The following is a 24,289-nucleotide window of genomic DNA, read 5'->3' as shown; positions in this document are numbered from 1 at the left end:
GGTGGCATTGTCTGCAGCATACCGCTCTCTGTCAACCAGCAAGAGACGGCGGGGAAGACTCGGAGCTCATTCTCGGAATGACAGCAGCCTCGAGAGTGTGTGTTCATGTGGTTTATAGATCTGCGTGTGTCTCACAGAAACGCAGTGTCACATATACAACTTATAACGAGTAATTAAAACAATGCACCTTTCAAAACTTCAAGGCTTTTGTAGAGAAGTGAAGTCACGAGGAAACTTTTGTTAAACTGTGTCTGCTCATAATTAGACACACACTTCAGTGTTCTGACTTCACCTTTTAGCGCGACTCAGATCTTTTCCTAAGTGTTTCAATAGCCTGCAGTTCACAATGTGTTACAGGATGCCGGTGTCAGGTGTCGCTGTCCCGACCTCTGTAGTGCCCATCCCCCTCCACCCTGACCTACGCAGGCATATACACAGTAAAGCAAATAAGTATGGTATAACAGCTTCATAGAGGACGAACGCTTGCACTGCTAATCTGAGCCGGTTCCCTTACGCCCTTTTAAACATTTGTATTTTAATTTGTTCTTTTAATATTTTTCAGGGGCGGGAAACATTAAATACCTGGCGGTGGTGTCAAACTAAAAGCTGGTGTCTCTAGAAGTGCTCAAAAGCCAACATCACATGAAGCACAGCAAGCGTACTTTAAATACCAAGTCCAAAGCTCTGAATGCAGAATGAGGCAGAGATCAGAGGTGAGAAGACAAAGGAAAAAAAGAGGGTGGAGAGCGAAAGAAAGCAGGACAGGTGTAGTCTTTGAAATTCGCCTCCTCTCAAAAGGGCTGATCCATTACTCTGTGTGTGTGTGTGTGTGTGTGTGTGTGTGTGTGTTTGCCCCTTCTGGGTAGGTTATGACTAGAAGAGGTGAGGACGGCAGCCAGACTGATTAAAATTAAGGGAAAAATGACAAACTTAAGGTTGACGTTGATACGGGGAACTTGTATTCAAGAAATGGGGGAAAAAAATCTGCACTCAGGAGGTTTTTTTTTTGTTACCAGTGTGAAGAGAAACACGCCTCCCAAAATCGATTCCTGGGAGTCGAGCTCAGACCCCCTTTTCACCGGGCTCATGTGAAGAAGAAGCGGAAAAGACGATTGAATAGATGAATAACGAGAGTGAAAGGGTAACAAAGAATCTAAAACGGCGGAGAAAGACATGAGGAGTTTAGCCTTTCATGAAGTGCACAGCTTATGAAATCGGATAGCCCTGAAATGTGAGTGTGTGACCAGCCTGTGGCCTCCAGGTGTTTGTGAGTGAGTATGTGTATGTGTCGTTCAAAGTCAAAGGGTAGATTTTAGCAGAAACCACACCCACCCTTCAAGGGAGGGCATCTCTGCTTCTTTCAGACAAATACAAATGAGTATCTGTGTGTATTTGTGTGTGTAGGTGTGTGTGTGTGTGTGTGTGATGTGCAGCTGTGCTGACAGAGACAGTAAGGATCCTTGAACTGGAAAGATGAGAACGTCCTCTAGAAGGCTTCGTAAAAACATCTCATTGTACATCCTATCGCTCATTGAATTCTCATACATGGAAACGTGACAGCCACACACCAGGCCTCCATTTTTCCACAGTTAAGTGTCATTTCCACAAGCTCCCACTCAGCTGGACTCGACCCAATTTCCGACATTTTCCATTTCAACTGTGTACCTGCTAATGTTTGCAGAGATGTTACAGCAATGCGACTAAAATCCCGTGACATCATTTGTATGCGACACAAACACAGATATCAAGGCGATGCTGTACCTGCTGCTTGGTCGACTAATTTTTTTGTCATGGTGACCATGGTGTTCTTTTGTTGTGTAGTCATTTTTCTTGTTGCTCTCACGACTCATCGAGTGGCGCCAATGACCGACCAATCAGTGGCGAGGAGTCTGCTGACGCCACATTTTCAGACCGACTCAGCTCGCTTGGAACTCTGGCCTCAGCCTCCAAGTAGATACACCTATGGTATCAAAGTCCTATGTGACTTCCTTATTGAGCTATCGTGTTCAAAAGATTTTCAAAAAACTTGACCTCTCACCTTAAGGTTGAGGTCACTGAGATTCGAGCTCGTCTGAGATTTTTAGTAGATACACCTGTGGTATCAACTTGAAACTCCTGTGTCGCTTTGTTCTGGACTTATCGCATTCAGAAACTTGGGAGTCCAAGTCACCCAGCTGCCCGCCCAGCAGGGTGAGAAGAACACCTCATCAGCCTTTTATGGCTGAGGGGCAAAAATGTTCCTGGTACCAGGCACTGCCACCTAATGGAAAACCTTAAAACCTGAGCCGAGCCGAGCTGAGCAGGTACTGGTGGAGTCAGTCTGCATGTTTCGGAATGTGCTCCCGTTTGCTCTGGCAGGCCTAACCCACCAAAGCATAAATCCTTAATAAGTTCAAAACACACACTCTCAGGCAAGTCAGGAGCGGCGCGCCTAATGCTGCTGGCAGCCTTAACCAACAACTCGTCAATCTGTTCTCGGTATATAAAAAAAAGAGGAAACATTTCTCTCCCTCCTGGCAGAAGGTGGGAGCTGACACCTTTCCCTGAGCGTCCTGGCAAAGAAAACCTCTCTGTCTTTTTTTTGTTTTGTTTTTGAAGATGAGACTATTCCCTGTTTCCTCTCTCCCTTACTCCAGTTTCCTTCTTCTTTTCGCTTTCCTCATTAGTTGGTGGGCAGAGCTGCAATTAGCACAAAATTGTTTCAGAGATTGGGGGGGTGAGGAGACAGTAAGGATGGAGAGACAGAGAGAGAGAGGGAGAGGTAAACAAGAAAGAAGAGTTGAAAGAATGTGGCTGGAGGAGAAGGTAATTAATGAAGGTGCTATAATTACTGGGGCCTGTTTACGCCAACACACACACACACATCACTTACCTTTCCACTGCAATAACTATTTAAAATGCTGGCCCTGTAACTTTACTAATGACAGGCTTTTTTTTTTCCTCAACCAAAGCATGGGCCATTTTAAAAATTCACCACACAGAGCTTTAGTTAAGATTCGGGTCCATTTTAACCAGGAAAACATAACCTTGTAAGTAGAAAGATGTAAAAAGTAATAATAATAAAGATGATGATGCAATAGTAAGAGTAGTAGGGGAAGAACAAAAATTAGAGCGAAGGTGGAGGGAAAAGTTAAGGGGACGACGGGGAGGAATTGGAGGGCGACAAGAAAGTGGAGGAGAGGACAAAGGCAAATGAAAGGAGGATGCGAAGGAGAGGAGGTGACGAAGAGAACATATCAATAGAGGACACATTCAGCAGGAAGAGGGGGAGGAAGGAGAGGGAGCAAGGAAAGAGCAAAAAGTGGAGGAAGGAGAGGAGGGAGGGAGGGAGGTGCGATGGGGACAAACCAAGGTGGAACTCTGATGATGCTAAATTTGGTGAAAGGAGAAGACTTCTGTGTGTGTGTGTGTGTGTGTGTGTGTGTGTACACGTCGGGAGACTTGCTGAATCGGCCGTGGTTCCAGTTTCACGCCTCTGAGTTTGACAGAGGGGGAGAGAGAGAGGGGAAAAGAGAAGGAGACAGAGAGAGCGAGAGGGTCCCTAGCCAGTAATGTTCCCTCAGGGCGGAAAAGAAGGAGGGAGGTGAGGAGAGGAGAGGAGGAGGAGGAAGAGGCAGGCAGGAAAGGGGACAAAGTAGGGGAAGAAAATGTATATGCACCGTTACAAACACTTCATTGCTTGGAGAACACTCGACCTTTTTCTAATGTCCTTACCAGCATTAGAGCTCTATAGTATAACTATAAACCCTCATAACTTCTAACACAATGTGTATTTATACTGATTTACTAGATTTACTGTTCATCACAGGTCTTCTTAATCAGACATCTGTTATGACCAACTAGGCTAATAATAAGCTATTGACTATATATAAAAGATGGATGTGGCCTCCAGGTCTGAAGAACAATCTATCATCTAATTACCAAACAAGCTGAATCATCAGACCAAGGTGCTGGACCCATTTGGCAGATGTTTTAAGTATCTCGCTCTCCACACTGACTGTGTAGCTGCTTGCGACCAAAACAGCTGGCCAACAAATGTAAACTGAAGCTTCGGATACCAAAAAAAATCACATCCCTCGCCTTCAACTGCAAAAACCTGTCATAATCGGCATTCTTTCCCATGGCCAGCAGAGGGCAGCTACTCCGATGCAAAAAATTAGGCAGATCACATAGGTACGGTGGCCCTGAGAGGGCAAATGCACTGAAAAGCACACAAAACACAATGGGAACAGATAAAAAAATGAACAAAAGATGAATAAATTATTTTGGAAATAGAAAAAAAAGGCAGCAAAAGCTAAAAAATACAAAAATCACAAAACAAAAGTGATTTTTGGGGACACGAAAACATAGCAGAAACGACAAGCTAACAGTAAACGGCTAATAGCAAACAGCAAATATCTTCATTACATATGAATCACAAGATTAAAACACTCAATGCATCATTTTCTCCCTAACAACACTGATTTATACCGTGTCAATACCAAGTTCAATCCTTTGCATTTTTTAATTACTGTCACTTCCGCGGCTTGTCCGTCACATTATTGTATCCCCAGAAACACTTCTGTTGTGTTTTATTCAAATTCTTTTGCATTTTGTGTGCTTTTGCAGCATTTTTCTATTTGCTGGTGTTTTCTTATGGTGCAGTTCATTTGACCTCTCAGACCCGCCGTATATTGGAGTCAGTTGGCACAGCAAAAAAGGTCGTGAGTTTGAATCTAACGGCCAGCTGGGGTCTTTTTGTGTGGAATTTTGCATTTTCTCCACGGTACAAAGACATGCATGGGTCGGGTTAACTGGTACTTCTAAATTGGCCATTAGTGTGAATGTGTTATTCCTGCAACAGGCTGGGGACCTGTTCAGGGTTTATCTCACCTCACTATAATAGCTAGACTCCAGCCCCACTATGACCCTAAACCGGGTTTTTATTTCTCTATTATCTGTCTATCAATTGTGAGTTTAAAGTGAAAAAATGAACACAATATGAAGCTCATTTTGTAATATTTGTCCCAGTTAAACTAAAATAGATGCAGTGAAATATAGTTGATCAGCTGACACTTTCCCTCAGCCCTAACAGATGGCTACCCCTCCCTGAGTCTGGTTCTTCCTGCCAAAAGTGAATTTTTCCTTCCCACTTTTACCAAATGCTTGCTCACAGGGGGTTACTTGATTTTAGGGGGTTTCTCTTTATTATTGTAGGGTCTTTACCCTACAACAATAAAGGACCTTGAGGTTGCTGTTGTTGTGCTTTTGCAGTACATAATATATATGTTATATAATTGGCAATAAACTACATACTACTGAGCATGCTCAACTCAAGACTCCATCATTTACGTACAGTTTGTGGTCTCGGTAAGGTTCTAGTTTTTGTGTTTGTCTTGTAAGTGAAAACTTAGCCACTAAATTATGTTTTTCCATTACTTTAATGTAATCCCCTTATTTTAAAGTTTAATCAAATGCAGCTAAGAACAAATAAGATAATTTTAAACAGTGTTTGGTCCCAAATGCACAACATCACATGCTAATTCTTAACAAAATGTGTTTAATGGCTTTAATAGCACAGTTTCAGGTTTAGAGTCGTGGGTTGATTTTCAAACTGCACTGTGCAGTCAAATGGACCAAAACTAATGAATGCATGAACGGTACAAACTCAAATCAAACACTTTGTGTCATCAAAAGCTTAACTGAAAGCTTTTGATGATTTAAAAAAACACAGCCAGTACTGATCCTACCACAGGTTCACCTACAGAAACCTTGTTGTGACTTTTACTTCCTCTAGAAAGTCAAATTTGATCGTCTCCTTGGCCAAAAAAGTGCAACTGAGCCCTGGTTTAAAGGTCTCCTGGACCCAGTTTGAACTTCAAACCTGACCCTCCTATCTCTATAAATAATCACACATACTCATTATTTGCATGCGTCTGTCCGCTTCCTGTATATGCTCTTTTCATACACACCTGTGAAATGCTACCTGACTCTTGTTATGCAAACTATGCAAAGCATTTGCTATTCATTTCTCCAAATAGCCTACTTCAATATCGCAAACCCTTTGCAGCATGAATATGAGGGTGTGTCGTGTCTGCGAGTCTAACTCTTTATCCATTTAGGCTTTGGCATTTGTATCCCTAAGCATAAAAAAAAAAGAAAAAACGAAGTGTGTGTGTGTCAGCGATAAGGTGTAAGCTAATGGACATCTAAATGCTGCTGATGTTACATTGGATAGTTTAAGGGCCCTCAGGTCCCCTTAGACCAATACTGGAAGAGGGAAAGTGAGGGAGGGAATGTGACTTCTGCAAATCGCTTTGACAAGGACACCCGTGCCTCGAGCGGCGTCCTCTCTCGCCTCATCGAGCACACACACAGCAACATCCACACCTCAGCAGAATTGTGAGGTGACTGTTGCACTCTGAACAGCTGACTTGGTGGAGGACATTTGTGTGAGTGAGTGTGTTTGAGTTACGCTGAATTCAGTTTTAATTTGGTGACGAGAGAAACGGGCAGAAAGTATTTTTCAGTCTTGTGCACTGGATCGAGGAAGCTTTTTTTATTTCTGAAATGTCTGGAGAAAAATGGTACATTAATTAAACTGAAGGCGACCTGACGTTGCATTCCAAAGTTTAGCAAACACGGATATTTTTTATTGAAAAAAAAAAACAACAACAAAAAAAACCTGACCTCTTCCAAAAAAATGTCGTGTTTTTGGAAGATTCCAAAAAGTTTTGTATGGGTTTAACAGAGAAGTTAAACCACCAAACTTTATAGTTTGCAAAGAGAACACCACTAAAGATAAAACATAAGTGTAAGAGGGCTTACCATTAAAGGTGGAGCACAATATTGAAACAGCGATATATCCTACTGCTTCCTCTTTCAATATGTGAGCTACACACTAGTGCAGGTGCACCTAAAGCAATGCTAAACAGTGACAGCCGGCCAAAGCAAATCAGTGAGCTGATTAAATGAAACAAACATCTCACACACACACACACACACACACACACACACACACACACACACACACACACACACACCATGATACAGTGAATAAATAGTTCTGCTTTTAGTCTTTTTAAGGGTATTACTATTTTTTAGTTACCCTGATACTGATGCAGCATCATAGATAAACAACATATCAGGTAGTGCAGACGTGACAGTTTCCCACTGTGTGTGTTTGAGATTCCCTCCCTATTTGCCATTTTCTCTCCATATTTTCTGTCGTTGAGTGGAAGGTCCACTTCCTGTTAAACAAATCAATACACCTGGCGTCCCCTAAAAAAGACGGCCCGGCTCACCTCAAAGTCGTTGGCCTTGTTGTAGTGCATGTTGAGTGCCCTGAACAGTTCGGCATCTCGGCCCACGGTCAGCTCCTCGGCAGCGGTCACGCCCTCGTTGATGGCCTGCCGAGCAAACTTCTCCATCTGGATGTAGTAGAACTCCCTGAAGTTGCTGAACCACTTGATCAGCTGGGAGGTGATGCATCGATTGAACTGTACGAGAAGAGCATCATAAATATAAAAAAAGAGCTTTAACATTACATTTCCACTGCATGCACATGTTTCCGCTTAGAGCTGGGATTTTCTGCATGTTCTGCAATAGAACTGTTGGTCTTAATAGCAAAATCACAACATGTCCTCTAAATTCAATTTAGTTTTATTTACATAATCACAACGACAGTCACCTCAAGGTGCTTTATATTGTAAATTAAAGACCCTACAATAATACAGAGAAAGCTCCAACAATCACTCAACCCACTATGAGGATAAACTGCCATTTAACAGGAAGAAACCTCAGGGAGCTGTTATTTATGTTTTTATTTAATTTTATTGTGCTTTGTGACAGTGCTGCATAAATAAACTTCCCTTACTTACTCTGTTATGTACTTTTTGGGGCTGTGGACTCCAACAGGGTTAAGGTGTAAAACGCTTGTGTTCTCTTTTTAGCAGCATCAAGCTGTGTTAAAGCATTTTTTGTTGAATCATACCAATTATATAATTAATATAATTAATTATATTCTTCCTTTAGGCCGGATCATTAGCGGCTTCAAAAATATTTCCTACCATCTGTATGCAGACGATATCCAATTATACATCTCCTTTAAACCTTGGGAATTAGACAAGCTATCCACTCTTATGGACTGTCTTAAGGAAATTAATGTTTGGATGACAAACAATTTTTTGCAGCTGAACGCAGACAAGACCGAGTGCTTAATCCTTGCTCCAGAGAATATCAAGCCCCAAATTAGTCAACATCTGGGTGCCTTTTCATCCTCGATAAAAGCTACTGCTCGGAATCTTGGGATAATTTTCGATCAATCTCTTTCTTTTGACGCTCATATTAAATCTGTGACCCGCTCCTGCTTTTTTCACCTAAGAAATATTGCCAAACTCAGGACTATTGTCTCCAAAACTGAACTCGAGATGCTTGTCCACACTTTCATTTCCTCCCGGCTAGACTATTGTAATGCACTCTTCTCCTGTGTATCTAAGGCTTCACTAAATCGGCTCCAAGCGGTTGAAAATGCTGCAGCAAGGCTGTTAACCCATAGTAAAAAATTCTCCCATATCACTCCTATACTAAAATCCTTGCACTGGCTTCCGGTTGGGTATAGATATAAGTTTAAAATCCTCACCTTTACGTTTATGTCTCTACAAGGTGAGGCCCCCACCTATATCACGGAGCTTCTCCAACCCTACTCTCCAAAGCGGACTCTTAGATCCACTGATAGTGGTCTTCTATCTATTCCACGGACCTGTTTGACGCACCATGGACACTGTGGCTTCTTTTAAAAAACAGCTTAAAACACATCTGTTTAGACAGGCATTTGGGTAATGTTCGTGTGAAATATGTTGTTTTATTCTATACTGTACTATTGCTTTGTTTGATATGCTTCTATACTGTTATATTGTTTGTTTGACATGCCTTCATTCCCATGTGAAGCACTTTGTAACAGCTTTTTGTCTTAAAAAGTGCCATATAAATAAATTTTACTTACTTACTTACTTAACATGATTCATTGTACAGGAAGTGAACAAGTTTTGATGACTTTTGGTTGTAAGGTAACAAATCTTCGAAAAAGAGGCAGAAGACAAACTGCTGATTGCTGCTTCCTGTTTGTTGATGTAGAAGTATCATAGCACAGCTGATGTTTTCTTTGGAACTTATTTGCCTGATGCTCTATCATCAAATTTGCCTTGAACTGGGCCTCCGTATGAATGCTCACATTGGATTGTGGCACGACATGTTCAGATGAATTTGCTTTTTGTTCTGCAGCCAACATATTCCATGCAAGTCTATGCAAATATAGCTCTAATTGTATGTCAACACTGTGCCGGGACTAAATAATAAGGAGGAATGTTTTTTGTTAAATATAATCTGCTGTTGATTTCTGGTAAAACATATAAGCTAGACAGTGTTGTTTTTTATTTGAATTTTTTGGTGTGTATACGTACACTGGAAGTTAGAGAAAAACAGAAACTATTGCCCCAATCAACCCCCGCCCCTCTCCACACGCCTGTATTTGTCCTCCTCATAAGCCACTAGTACAAGGAACACCTTGAGGCTCCTTGCTGGAGAAAAAACATCTCTTTAAACTGCAGCAATCACACAAGAATATCCCAAATATTAACTTATTGTTATGCCAGAGCGGGCTTTCACACAGAGTCAAACTGACATTAAGAACTCATTAAACCCTCATCCTGCCCTGCAGCCTTACGAGCACTGCGGAAAACGTCTGTTCCGATCCAGGTTTTTAGTTTAGCGAAGTTGTTTTTAAAAAAAGTTTTAAGAAGTTATTAAATAATTGAGCTTTTACTAAATTAACATCAAGCTAGTTATAATGTATCAAATACTAATTTGACTTTGGAAAAAAACAGCTACAATTTCACGTAATTGGTAAATCATCATTTTCCTGCACCAATAAATTATCATTTTTGATAATTTCCCACCTTTAAATAGATAAACTTCTTGTATATTTGTATCACAGGATATAGAGCAGGAATAAAGGAAGGAAAAGGGAAAGTATCAGTGTGTACAGTGAACACTGTGTGTGAAAATGCACAACAAACTTAAAGGGCTGAACATATTTTAAGAGATTTCTGCAAGTTTTAAGAGAATCATTTGGAGGTTTTTAAGGCAGCATTACATATAAAATATGTCTGAGTTTTCATCGTTCTCTGGAAAAAAGAAAAAAAACCCCACACATTAATTTTTTTTTTAAAAAGCGCAGCGACAGCCCAGTGAAAGTGTATGTGGTTTGTGTGTGTGTGCTCAGTGGAGGGGAAAAACGGCTTTGACACAGAGATTAAGCTCAGTATTGTTACAAGACATTGTCTCACAGGAGCGAGGGATGAGCGAGAGAGATAGAGAGAAAGAAAGACAGACGGGGGAGAGCGAGCCGAACGGTGCGAGGCAGCGTGGAGAAAAAAAGGAATGCACGGAGAGGGAGCGCAGCGGAGGACGGCCGAGGGAAAGAGATATTTTTTCAGGAACGGTTAGAGGGGGTGACATAATGGAGCATAATAGAGCGTGGTGGTGCTGTGTGTGTGTGTGTGCATGTGTGTGTGCAGGAGAAGGAAAGGGAGTTGGTTTTAAAGAGCATAGTGACAGGAGGGAAGAGTGTGTGTGTGTGTGTGAGTGTGTTGGTGACCCACAAAAGAGTAGCATGAAGGGAATCTGATAACTCAGCAATTAACACATATAAGAAGATGTCATCTGTAAAAAAACAAAAGATAACCATCCTGCCACAAACTCAAAGTAGGATAACAAGGATGCCCACATTAATAATTAACAGATTTTAGTCTTATTTTCACAAATAAATAAAGGAAAAATGCAATTGTTTGTGTATCTGTACCGTACAGGCTTCCAGGTATGATCCACCTAAGAAGTTGGAAGATGTATCACAGTTTATCTGAGGATGCTGATGTAAGAATCTTAAATCCAGCAAATTTTTCAAAAAGCCAAATTTTGCTTCTTCACTGTCTGATCATTGAGATAAAAGGTGATAGGCATCAATTAAATAATCATTTAAGTCCCAATTTTAATTCAAATTGCCAGCATTTTACAAATTCTCAAATATAATTACATGATTGCTCAAAAGTTTGGGGTCACTTAGAAATCGCCTTGGTTTTTTTGTGTCATCAAAGTTTTGTTTTTAATAATAATAACAATAGTAAATAATCAGGGCATTGACAGTGGTTATGACTTTTAATGGGCTTCATATGTCATTTTCATGCAGCCATCACACCGTGCTCCCTAATGTAAGCATAGCATGTTAAAAGGCTAATTGATTATTATAAAAGCCATTTTCCAGCCATGGCGGAACAGCTGAAAACAGCTTTGATGACTAAAGGAGAGCATCAGACTTCAATTACAGTCTCACAAAGGTCAACAAAAGTAGTTTTCTTCTAAGAAATTTGAGAAATGGTTAAAACAGTGAACTTTTTTATACGACAGTGGGAACTTAATGACTCCAACCTAATCACAGATAGCTAGAAGAAATTATAAATGCATCCCAAAGAAGAGGTCGGGTCTCAGGAGGTTAAAGAAGAGGCAGTCGGGGGTATTTTGTGTATAAAAAGAGGAGCCGGCACAGTCACCGGATCCCAGCTCTGCTGAGCTGATGTGGGAACAGTACACCACAAGTTCCCATTGGACTAATCAAATGTGGGAGGTGCTTCAAAAAGCCTGATTACCCAAAGAAATTGAAAATAGATATTATCATTTTCATATTATTTTCACTACAAACTTTTTGTTTCTTTATGTGCATTAGTGTTGCTTCCACAACTGGACTTCAGAATAATGCATCCTTTAGATTTTCACTGGAAAATAAAGCCAATGTAGGATTTTTAAGATCGATACCAATACTGATATTTGATGATTTAAAAATCTGATACACTGGTTGATATTCTCTTCTTTCAGAAACATGAAACATAAACAGATCTGTTGTTATTTATGAGTTCATACTGAGATAACATGATGGTGCTATATAAAAATAATCTATCACAACAAGTCATTGTATATTCATTTATGTCTGACGCGACTCTGCTTGGACCTCTGGTTGGCAAACTATGCAACAAAAAATGGTTTATTCTTAACTCTTTACTTTTCTGTCTTTATGTATAAAACCACCTCAGGTAGAGTTTATCAATATGAACTGAAGCTGGTGGCTACAAAACTTGTGTAGGTACAGCTTGAAATCAGAGTACTTTTCAGCCTCTTAAATTTGAATCGTAGAAGCGACTTCACATGTAGTCAGATGTAGTCATGTCACCACCTGCCCTCTTATCCACCCGCTATGTCATAAAGCTCATCACAATCAGCACAAACCACAAAAAAAAGAAGGAGGGGGGGGGAGGAAAAAGCGCTGAGGTGGAGGAATGCCGTTTTCTGTTTGCAGTGAAAAGGGGGAAAGAGAGAGTGTCAGAGAAAGTGTCAGGGTGGCCCGACTCTTCTTCCCTTGATGGTCCACCCCACCCCCCGCCCCCGGGCCACATTCGAAGGGCAAACGCACACATCCTTTAAGAATCTGCCCCCCCCCGCCCCCGCTTCAACCAGATTCGCCGTTGCTCGGCAAGTTCTGCCGAGGACGGTGTGAATGTGCACAATCAACAGAAATCTGCGAGTCGTAGCACTGAAGGTGTCTCGTGATTCCTGGAGGAATAGCTGTTGTAGGAACTTTTTGTTCAATTTATGTTGTAGGTCATTTCTGCTTTACCATGCAGCACACAGTGTAGGGACTGCAGCTGCTTAAGGAATAGTGTGCAGAATCCTTGCTTTAACAATAAGCCGCTTAGAATTTTTAATCACTTGTATCCAGTTTTGATTGGTTAATCTTTGTTGTGTCAAATTTTTTGCTTAAAGACAAATTAGATCATTAAAAGCATAGTTAATCAGCTTCATGTTACGTAGTTTGGCATTAACATCAGCTCAATGTAACTACACGGTCTTAGAAAAGATTTAAGTAAGCTCATAAAATTGTTCATTTCTGATGTTCAGTTTAAGCAGCATCAGTAAAAACAGCTTTTTTCCTCTTCATATCCTGACAAGGCAAAATTGGCCGTGTTGCTCATCGTGCAACTAATTGACAAGACGGGTGAGAGGCGGGCTGGACGCTAATTGATTCCTGCTGAGATGGCGGCATCCAGATATCATTTCAGCCTCTCAAGGCAAGAGTCTTCAGGGCTCTCGCTGATAAATGTGTGTGTGCGCATGCATATTAGCGAGCGAGAGTGTTAAAAACCCTCAGCTGGCAGGCAACTTGCAAGTGAGAGTGCGCGAGTTAGACGGAGCTCCCCGAGCCAGCCAGCGTCTAATTAATCCTCCTCCACTCCTAACGAGGTCTTAATTATTCTCGCTGACTCTCTCAAGACGAGACGGCAGCGACCTCAGCGTCTTGTGCTTATATGTGTGATTGTCTGGTCAGAAGGCAAGAGGTTTGCACAATGCAATTAATGTCCCGGGCGTGCATGTGTATGTGCGTGCTTGCTCATCTGTGGCTAAAACAGTTGTCAGCTCAACCCGCTTCCCACACCGAGCGAGGAGACCATTGTGTGTAAGAGGCTCATCTTTAAGAACCAGTTTCCCATAGACAAAGTCCATTCAAGTCCAATTAGGGAAAGCCATTCAGGGCCCTAATTCCCTTACAGTGAATCTGCCTGATCCTTCTAACACATGCTACTTATTGTTCCCTGGGAAGGATCGGGGGGGCGCTAGGAGTAAAAGAGAGGGTGAGAAAAAAAAAGGAGAAAGAGACACTGACCCGGATTTCAGAGATATGGTAATGATGAGGATAATGAATGCAGTGGGACAATGAAACAGGACACACACACAGACAGACAGACAGCAACAGGGTGTGCTCACTCGCTCAGTCTTCAGCGCACACACACACTAGCAAAGGCTTGAAAAGAACAGCCTCACTCATCACAAATAGGATTAACCATGATTCATTTTCATTAAGCAATGTAATGTCTCCCACTCAGAAATATGCTGGATTAAGTGGGATTACGACTCAATTAAAACAAAATTTGACTATAAACCATTATTTGCATAAAATATGAACAATAGGAAACCATAATTTCTTAAAGGCTAACTCTGTAGATGTGTGCTTCTTACTGTCAGCAAATCCCTTAAGTTGCTCTCACTAACAAGTTCTGTCTGGGAACGAAAGCAAGTCATATCAAATTCTTTGACAGAGCACATGCACACACACACCATTTGGTTTATCTAAATCCCGCATGCTTCCATGTCTCTAAAACATCAAATATATGCACTCGTCAAAATCTTAACAAGGGTCCTGAAAAATCTGCACCATTTTACAACAGTTTATGTGTTGCCTTTCTGAAAATAACCGTATTCGTCATGTAAGATTGACGATTTCGCTCTAAACTGGATTTCATACAAACAGAATTTGTTTGTCATAAAAATATTGCATCCTTTAGATTTTCATTGGATCTTTCTAATTCTAATAGGATCTTTAAGATCGATACTAATACCGATATTTTGTTGTTTAAAAACCTGATATATTGGTCGATATTTTTTCTTCTTTTAGAAACACAAAAACTCTGGATTACCCTAAAATTTGTTTTCTGCTGTTATTTATGAGTCCCTACTAAGATAACGTGATGGTGCGATTTAATCCTGCTTAACTGTCACAACAAGTTACCCGCTTGGACCTCTGCGATAAAATAGTGTCTCCTGTTTCTTCTTTACCTTTTCAATTTTTATTTATTGGCCAATATGAAAGCTGACACAATATATATATATATCGCCTGACTAATAATATCGGCCGACATGTTGTTCCTGCTGATATATCAGTCTGGCTGTAAAAGCCATCCAATGCATTTTCATTCAGTAACTACCTCTAAGCAGCAGATTTGGCTGTTGTTGACTTTGTTCCACACTGCATGAGGGATGTCAGGAAATAAGGTATGGAGTCTTCTCAAAAGTCTAAGCTCTTCCACCAGGGCTCTGTTGTGATGTGACAATGACACATCATACTGTCTGTCCCTTAACAGCCAACAAACTCGTATCTTTACACTGCATTAACTCCCACTGCTTGCGGTTCTGACTGCACTTACAGTTCGAGGCTCAAATACTGTATCTGCACGCAAACGTCCCCTAATCTAAATCCATGTTTGTTGAGACTGAAGAGATTAATTGGATATCTTTTTGAAGATAAACCCACAGATTGGAGAGTAGATTAATTTTAAAAGCCAGTATCAATCTCAAAAAGACAAACTCGTGAACCAAAGCTATGCATTAACTCATTAGTTCTAATTTATTCATTTTCCAAATTAAACCCCAAAGCCAGATTTTACTGGCCACATAAATATTGAGGATATTACTCAGATAATTGAAAATATAAGTTAAGCTGATTATAGAATAATATCGATGTCAGCACGTTGCAGTTTTAAACTGTCTCTTCTTGTTCGTTTGTGTGTCTCTGGGTGTGGCACTAGCTAACTCACCCAGGCACCTGTACTATGAAGCAAGCTGTGATAACTTTGCTTCATCTGACTTCATTAAACCTAAAAACTGCAATCAGGCTAAGCCTTGTCATGATGAGGATTTTCAGATCTGCAAGTAAAAGCCAGGTTTTCTGAATCAATCAGTGTATTTGTTGCCACTAGATGACTAATTGCAAACATTGTCCGGATTGAGCTGCACTTTTCTGATAAAAAGAACAACAAATCAGAGGAATTTAGAAATATTAAACCAGCTCAAAGCAACATAAGTGCTGCAGCCAGAGCTGGAAAAGTACGAAGACGTGTTGAAGCATAAGGTATGAACCATTATTAGTGCAGAAGTAGATTTGACTGAATTTACATCTGTGTATTCTTATGTGTTGTAGGACATTAACTCCACTTTTACCCTGGTGTAGGTAAACGGCACTGTAAAAACATCATTTACATAGAAAGGTCGGCTTACTTGCAAATCTTCTGAGATCATCAAGCACTTAAATAAGCTTGCAAAAAAAGCAGTTTACTTAACTAAGAATCTATACCACCCAAAGCTGTAGATGCACACTGAGAGAGCCTCTCACAATCCACCCATAGTTCTTCTCCAAACAGTGATCCACTTATTAGAAATGCACCATCAGTGCACTGCGCTTTCATATGTGTAGATTTGTTAGCTGTCCTCGAGCAGTACAGGTGTTCAGCACAAGTAAAGATGACAGTGTACCACCTTAAAAATGCAAATCCTTCCTATGACACTTTAAACCCCAAGTTAAACCTGAAGGCACCTCGCTGAACGTGATTTATAATACACCCCCTGTCAAGTCACCGGCTCCTATTAGGATGATGCATTTGAATCCTGGTTGTTCAGTCACTGCGAGGATATAAATGTAGAGTTTTCACAGGAAGAAGGTCCTGTTTAGTACAGGGATGCCAAACTCCTTTTACATCGTGGGACATATACTGAAACTCCCCTTTCTGTCAGTGTAAAGATGTTTAACGACACACTGAATCCCATTTAATTTAAGAAAAAGAAGCATGATTTCAACAGTTTTTCATCGGTTTTTCTACACGATAAAGAAATGTTGCTGCAGTAAATTAAATAAATCAGAGAACATGACAAAACAGGTAAAGTTCTGGTAGCTCTCTGCACAGACACAATTTATATTAATTCAGAGAAACCTTCACAAGAATCTTAAGATGATCCAAAGCCGTCTAATTGGCCAGATTAGAGCATTTGCTGGGCCGATTCTGGCCCCCGGGCCACATGTTTGACACCCCTACTTTAGTATATATGATTATAAGATTAGATTGGTCACCATTTATATTACAGGCAACTAAATTGTATTTATTTGTATGTCTTCCACCATCTCTGAGGGTGAACCTACACTTTTATTGTGAAAGTTCAGAGAGATCTGTTGGCTCTCACAGTAGAGGCAACTGTTTACATTGCCCCGCTATTTATTTCCTGCAATTTACTTAGAAATTAAAAGAATCAAAATCTGCAAAGAAGAAATTATTGGAAGCTTATACCAAATCAGCAATATTGTAATGTTTGTAAGTTCTGAGAACATGTTCAGGCTCATCAGTGACAGATTCTCTTGAAGAGATGCTAAACCTTTAAAGCATGTTGATAAAACGTTCCTTTCTTTGCTTTTATTTCGACAGTAAAGGTACATCGGCTAATCTGATCTAGGTTAATGACAAATCACAGTCTCACACACTGGGAGCAGGTAGGCTTAGCAACCTTGTGTTTGCCTAGCAACCTGGTGTCCCGGCGACCCCTGTTGCCATGGCAGCCAATGAGGATGTGGCACTGCCACAAGGAAGTGGTCACCGCAGATATGAGCCAAAGGCCAGCTGGTGTGTGTGTCTGCGTTTATGCTCATTTGAATACAGCGTCCTGAATCTGTCGAGGAGCCGTATGCTCCTTTGCAAAACACGTAGCAGCCTGTAAACACGAAACAATCGGCGTCTTTGTTTTAAAGCTGTTGTTCTGTTATTCTGTCATCCATTTCATTTTGCTCTCCCCTCCCCTCTGTCATTTTCTCAAAGCCGTCCAACACACACACACACACACACACACAAACACACACTTTGTCTTCTACTTTTTTCTCTTTTTCTTGACTTTATGTACTTGATCATTTTTACTCTTTTGCTTCCATTCATATCCCATCAAATGTCAAAAGAGGGCACACGCAGTGCTTGTTTCCGTGTGTCCGTGTTTAAAGAAAAGTTCAGCTTCTCATTTTGCGTTAGTGAGAGTGAGAGTGAAAGCGTTAGTGTATATGCATGGGTTGTGGGTGGCAGGGAGATAAAATGAGTGTTTCGGGGGGGCTCTTACAGTTTGTGTGTGTGTGTGTGTGTGAGAGAGAGGGAAAGTGGGCGTTAGCACCCCTCCTTCCTACCCTTGGCCGATTAAGGCCAGAAACTCTAATTATGCTACAAAGACGTGACAGACTGGAGCACCCATCTGCGCTCTAGGGTCTCACTGCACAAACACACACACACACACGCGCAGTTTAATGGTGCAATATAGCTGAATATAATCAGACAGCAAAATGCACACAAGTCACAAAAATACACCAGTGCGTTTTTGGAGCCCGGACTCTAAGGATGCCGTTACATTCCCAACATTAATGTCCATATTTGACCTGACAGAGACTGCAGTACTCATAGCTCTTCTTATTTAAAGTCACCCACTTTTTTCTGCCTTTGTCTGTCTCTTCTCCTGACAATTGCAAGTGTGCACCTTGACGATTTCACCTTGACAATTCAGAAACATATTAAAACGCATAGCCCAACTTTTATTTTGCATTGTTTGAACAACCTAGACAAAATCTTATGCACACAGATCAGTTTGACACTACAAACTATAATCTGTCTTTAGTCTTGAATGTGACTGACATAAAAGAGAAAAATAAGATTTGAGCAGCTGCAGGAGGTTCATTAAAGAAAACACAAGGAAAAGAAAAGTGAGGGAAGAGGTCTTACCTTGACATCAGAGAAGTACATTTTGAGCATGTTGGATGAGGGATAGCGGGTGTAGAAGAACATCAGCTTGGCCTTCTTCAGGTGGTTCGGAGACAGTCCTTCTTGAATCTGAGCATTAACAGGGTCAAGGAACCAGTAAACAGTTTGTTTTTTGTGGACAAAAGCTTTTGAGGAACACAGTGGCGGGACATTTCCTCTGATACAATCCACATTATGCTTGTCTAAGCTTGGCTAAGGAATTGCCATGACAGCGGTGAGACCACACTCGTTACATGTGAATGTAACATCCAACCCACCTGAAGTCTGAAAACCTGAAGTGTGTCTATTTATTCCTTTTTCTAACACAAACTCTGTAACCGTAGAGCAACCAATGCCAGAGGGGGACGATTTTCTTTTTTCAAAAGCATTTGTGAGAAAAGCTCACTACCACATTGCGAGGAAGGAGTGACTAGTTTTAAATGCAGAAACTCTGATGAGTCAAAGCCACTTCTGCGACGGGTGTGGAGCAAAAATCAAACACAAGCACCTGCTGGCTTTTGATCAAATCCCAGCATCTCGCAGACTCTGCCCATCCCACTGTCTCAACAACGAAAATAATAATTGTGCAGGCCCCGGTTGTAGGGGCGCCAAGAGTATCCCTGTGTCCAAGTGGGTGTGTATGCGCACGTTTGTGTGTTTGCATGCGTGTGTGTGCGTGACAACAGCTGTGCCCCACCACGCTGCCATTTCCCCACCACATTAACAGCCCTATAATCTATCAGAGAAGATGAGGCAATCAATGGAACCCCCTGCAAGGTCAATTAGCACACAGAGAAACACACACACACATACACACATAAAGACAACCCCAGGGGCCCTATATGGCTGGAAAGAGGGAGAGACTAGCATCAGCAATCAGGAGTGGAAAGTGTAAAAAAAAAAAAAAGATGTGAAAAAAAGAAAAGAAAAAGAGCAGCTTTGGGACAAGAGATTTAACTTTGTCAGCTTTTTGCCATTTGTTGTTGTATCTACCCGTCAACCTTCAACGGCCAATAAAAAAAAACAAGAAAAAAAGACACACCGTCGTCTGTCTCGACCTAAAAAGCTGTCCTGACTTCGTGCTACTAATTAACATGACCCAACAACACGGTTAAAAAGGCCTCTCCATATCAGAGGCTAGAGGTGAGCCTCGCTGTCATCCATCATTCATTTAGCAGCAGATACGTCCGGTCAGCGGACAACAACACCATCACTTAGTTAACATTCATGCCAACCTGTCACTGTTTGTGTGCATTTAGGTCAACTAATGTTGTTTTTTTTAAGTCTGCAGCCTGTCTTATTTTTTGTGGACACGCATACACATTTAAACACACCCAACATGACTCAGAGTAAACAGTGTGAAGCAATATAATAATGAATAAATGCCAAGTGATGTGCATGTGTGTTTGTGTGCGTGTAATAGTAGCTAAAGTGAGTCACTGAATAAACACATTTTTTCTTTTATTCTTTCACGTCTCTTCCTCCTCCTTTCCTACACGTGCGTGTGCGTGCGTACCTGCCACTTCTGCTTAGGGACAGAGAGTGGTTTACGTGGGGGCTCGCCGTATCAGATGTAACTTGACCTTGTTACCAGGTGTATGTGTGTTATGGTGTGTGAATGGGGGGATTGGGAGGAGAAAAGATTGAGGAGGGAATAAATTCATAAATGAATGGAGGACATCTGCTCAGCTGCGCACAAAGGCTTAAAGACACACAGACCTGAGTGTGCATGCGCGTGCGTGCGTGCGTGCATGGTAGTCTTTAGGGTTAGCTATTATCAGTGCAAAGGCAAGTCTTTCTTAAGGCCTTACAGCTACCAAGACTGCAATCACCATGTCGTCTCTACTCTGCTTTATACTAGAGACAGAAAACAACATGAAAAAAGGCAAATGTGAGAAATGTGACTGTTCACAGCAGGATTTGTGGATTTTTCTTCTAGTTAACCAGGTCATGACTTGCAGACATCGTTGGTTGAGTGCAATTATGTTCAAGAAAAGGCGGACACTTTCTCCAAAACTGGGCAACGCCACTCCAAATCAATCTGGATAGATACATGACACGAGTATGCTTTAGATTTATACCCGAGGAAAATAAAAGTGTTAGCCTGGTGGCACATCTGGTGCTCATTCCTGTTTGCTTCAGCAAATTTGCACAGTAAATGTTGTATGTAATTATTTGTTAATTGTATGTAATGACAAATAATTTAAGTAGGCTGGCGGTTCGGTGTGTAATTTGCAAGTGTAAGGATAATCAGCTATCAGAATTGGACGCTTACATGGACACATGCATTTTTTCACTGAATGCAGCTTAACTGTTTGAGTTTAATCCTCAAATATCCAAAATTCTTCTCATGGCCTGATTTTATTCTTTTATATTTGTGCACTGAAATTCATGGCAGATTGTTTTATGAGATCTGTTTTACGAACTGTTGTCGTATTATGTGTATGTTTGACAAACAGACACACGTGTCCTCACGGTCTTATTTCTCTTTTCCTGTGTTATTTAAAGCAACAGTTTGTGAGCCTGAGCCCAAGGTGAACGCTCTCTCCGCTTTGTCAAATTCAAAACGATGCATTTCTTATAACAGTGAATAGTTTAAAGAAAGAAAGGAGGGAGCAGGGTTTGAAGGGTGGTGCTCAGTATGTTTGAAATACTAATGTCCACTTTCAAAGATTTCTCTTTTTTCTCGGCCAAATGAATGGGAGAGCATTTTGGAATGAAACGGCTCAGCAGGATCAAGAGACGTGTCAAATATTTCTCTCTTTTTGTTTTTTTTTCTAATTAAAGCAACATCTAAATTGGCTTTGAAGACAACACTGTGATCAAATCCCCACCACAGCTGCAAGGAGTTCCCATTTTATCGGGTTCAAAGTCTTATTTTTCTTTTCACTTTGTTGTTCAAACGTGTGTTTTTCACGCACGCCCCCGTGTTTGCATGCATGCATGCATGCGTGAGTCACTGTGTGTGTGTGTGTGTGCACAGCAGCTGGGAGAAGCCCTCTCCATATGAAAGGTTAGCAACAAGAAGATAAACAGCTACCTGCAAACACCTGTCCGCATGCACACGCCATGAAAGATGATGTGTTTGTGCATGTGTGTGTGTATATGAAGCAAAACACACACAGCTGTCGAGCCACCGAGACCGAAGGCCAACAAATGAAAGTGAGTAGGAGTGTCCCAGAACAACCTGCTAACAATCATAAAAAGGAAACTAAAGTGTACATTTGAGATATTACACTTCTCTTTATGTGTGCCCACAAGGTTGAAGAACACACATTTAGAAAGTGTCTGTCAGTAAGGCCAAGCATTTGCCTGTTCCCCTCTCCTGCTCTTTGAAATATGATTAGCTTTGAGCTCCTATGTACGAGGTCTTACCTACCCTGCACACACACACACACACACACACACACGCAGACACACACACACACACACACACACACACACACACGCAGACACACACACACACACAAAGTGAAATATGATTTGCTTTGAGCGTTTATGTACAAAGTCTTTGTGATGAAAGCGAACCTAACAGCACAATAGTGTCTCAGACGGTGGTAACACAGTGTGTGTGTGTGTGCGTGTGTTTGTGTGTGTGTTGAAGAGGGAGCTCACGAGCCTTTCTCAGCACCTTTAAACACCAAAACCTGCTGCATAGACTTAAAAGGGCTTTGAGAGAGCAGCGTGCGACCTGTTTAATCTTCCCCCTCTTGCAAGACCGGGCGCGTCCGTTTCATCTTCCCCACTCAGCTAGGAAACAAGAGGCTCAGACAAGGAACCAATTAATGCAGATTAATTGATATTAAAGAATTTATGTGACTATCGCCGCCTCCTCCTGCTGCTGCTGCTTCTAACATGTCTCTGTGTTTGACAGTGTTGACTGAAGATGTGACTCATGTGGGAAAGAGAAATAAGATCAAATGCAAAAAACAAAAAAATTATCTCATTGTTGTTCTCATCCTATCTTTGTTTTTCTACCGGTGAGGCCCCTCATTTCCTTTGTGCACTGCAGTGTGGGACTATACCGTCCATCAGCCACACACTCTAAAGCCTAAGTGTTGCTATTAAAAGTTTCGAGTAGGCAGATTGTTGCTAATTTTAATGCACAAAACCAGCCTACAGTTCAAGCCTGGTGCGGAATTTGGATGAACACAATGTTTTCGATTCTAACGCTAAAGCGTTTGCAGATGTAAGACAACACAGGCGCTCACACAGGCTCACAAGTGCTGAAGCTTTCAGGAATAAGGATACGGTGCTGCCAGAGTAGGGCGAGATGTCAGACATGTCTTGCAGGTCCCCGCACTCAGACTTGATGAGGGATAGCGACAGACCCTCGTGTTGGTTTGGGGAGCTCTGCCTGTGGTGATGGTGACCAAGATGGCCTCCCGCCAGGGACGCCATTTTGGTTCTGAGGCTGGTTTCCCGAGTTATGTCCATCGAATCGGGAGAGGACCGGTGGTGGTCCTTGGGCCCCGGAGGGTACCCGGCTCCACCCCCATGTGACCCCAGGGGGCTCTGAAAGGGATAGCCCATGAGGGGAAGAGGGAACGGGTGGCGGAAGGATGGAGGGCTAAACCCGAGCGAAGCTGTGAGGGGAGTCGGGTGGAGAGAGGGATGGTGAGGAGGAGGTGGAGGGGGAAGAGAGGGGTCGGCGTTCTCTCCTCCTCCTCCTCCACCGCTCTTGCGCACCACCAGCGGCAGTGCTTCTGTTTGGTCGTTGGGCGTTGGCACACCACTTAGTCTGCCACTCAACCCGCCGAACGAATCCAGCGGGCTCGGGACAATCACGTCCCCGAAGCAGTGCAGCCTCTGGTTGGAAGAGTGGTAGTTAGGAGTGGGACTGCCATCGCCGTTCAGACTGAGGGCCAAAGCGCCGCCACCAAATCGAGAGTCAGGGGTGAGGGAGGGCATGGGGCCAAAAGGCGGAGGGCACGAGGAGGACGAGTTGGAGGAAGAGGAAGGCGCGGCCGGCGTGCTGCTGTGGCAGCCATGATGGTGATTAATGGCCTGTTTGGGTGAGGAGAAGCCTTTGACAACGGTGTCGACAACCTGTGACACGGCACAGTTCAGCTCCTGCTTCAGAGTCTCGGCTAACTGCCTCCCTCCTCCTCCTCCTCCTCCGGCCCCTGCCCCCACCGCCCCCCTCCTCTTCATTACCCTCTCCCCGTTCCTCTCCTCGTCCTCCCTGCTGTCCACATCCTCCTCCATTTCTCCATCTATCAAGGCCTGTTCTCGGAGGAGGGCCCGTGCCCGGTCCAGGAACAGACCCGGGTCCAGCTCGGAGAGGTCGTCGTGGCCGCGCCGGCCCCTCTCTCTGTGCCGCTCCTCCAGGCCGTCGGAGCGGATGCTGTCCTCTGACAAGTTGCCGTCCTCCTCTCTTTCTCCGCCTCGGTCAGGCTCACCGTTCTCGCCATTGTCTTCCTCCTCCTCAGTCTCCGAGTCGTAGATCTGGTAGAACTTCTCCTGAAGCTGGCGGAGCTGTTTCTGAGCACAGGAAAGAGAATGCAAAGAAGGACCTCTTCAACTCATGACATAAAATATTTTCTTCTTGTTGTTTTGTACCTAACCAGCTAATAAGTAACCCAATGATTTTCTGCATCACCTATTTTATTTTTCTGGTTGTAAAGAGCAAAGAAGCCGATTTTAATATATTAAAAGTTTGATTCTTTGTTATGCTTAAAAAACAATGGCCCTTTTTTAGACTGTAAAGGTTAAAGCTTTGTGTTTCTCGGTGCTGAGACCCTCAAACTCTGGAAAACATCCTAGTTTTAAATCGTAAAAACTACAGAGGAAGGGACCGACAATGTATTTGTTATATTTAGTAACTACTCAAC

At 42.2% G+C, this 24,289-nt stretch overlaps 1 protein-coding gene across 1 annotated transcript in view; it reads right to left on the bottom strand.

The window, feature by feature from the left end:
* Positions 1-24,289, bottom strand: part of prox1a (prospero homeobox 1a) — a 42,058-nt gene that overhangs the window by 12,892 nt on the left and 4,877 nt on the right. The window contains exons 4-6 of the mRNA XM_031729615.2: positions 22,707-23,939; positions 18,438-18,545; positions 7,284-7,478 (exon numbers count right to left, since the gene is read on the bottom strand). Of these exons, the coding sequence (XP_031585475.1) occupies positions 7,284-7,478; positions 18,438-18,545; positions 22,707-23,939 (1,536 nt within the window). The remainder of the gene's footprint in view (positions 1-7,283; positions 7,479-18,437; positions 18,546-22,706; positions 23,940-24,289) is intronic.

This window comes from Oreochromis aureus, linkage group 23, assembly GCF_013358895.1.
Source record: "Oreochromis aureus strain Israel breed Guangdong linkage group 23, ZZ_aureus, whole genome shotgun sequence".
Lineage (NCBI taxonomy): Eukaryota > Metazoa > Chordata > Actinopteri > Cichliformes > Cichlidae > Oreochromis > Oreochromis aureus.
Note: the sequence above shows the minus strand (reverse complement) of the source record. Positions and strands in the feature narration are given on the sequence as shown.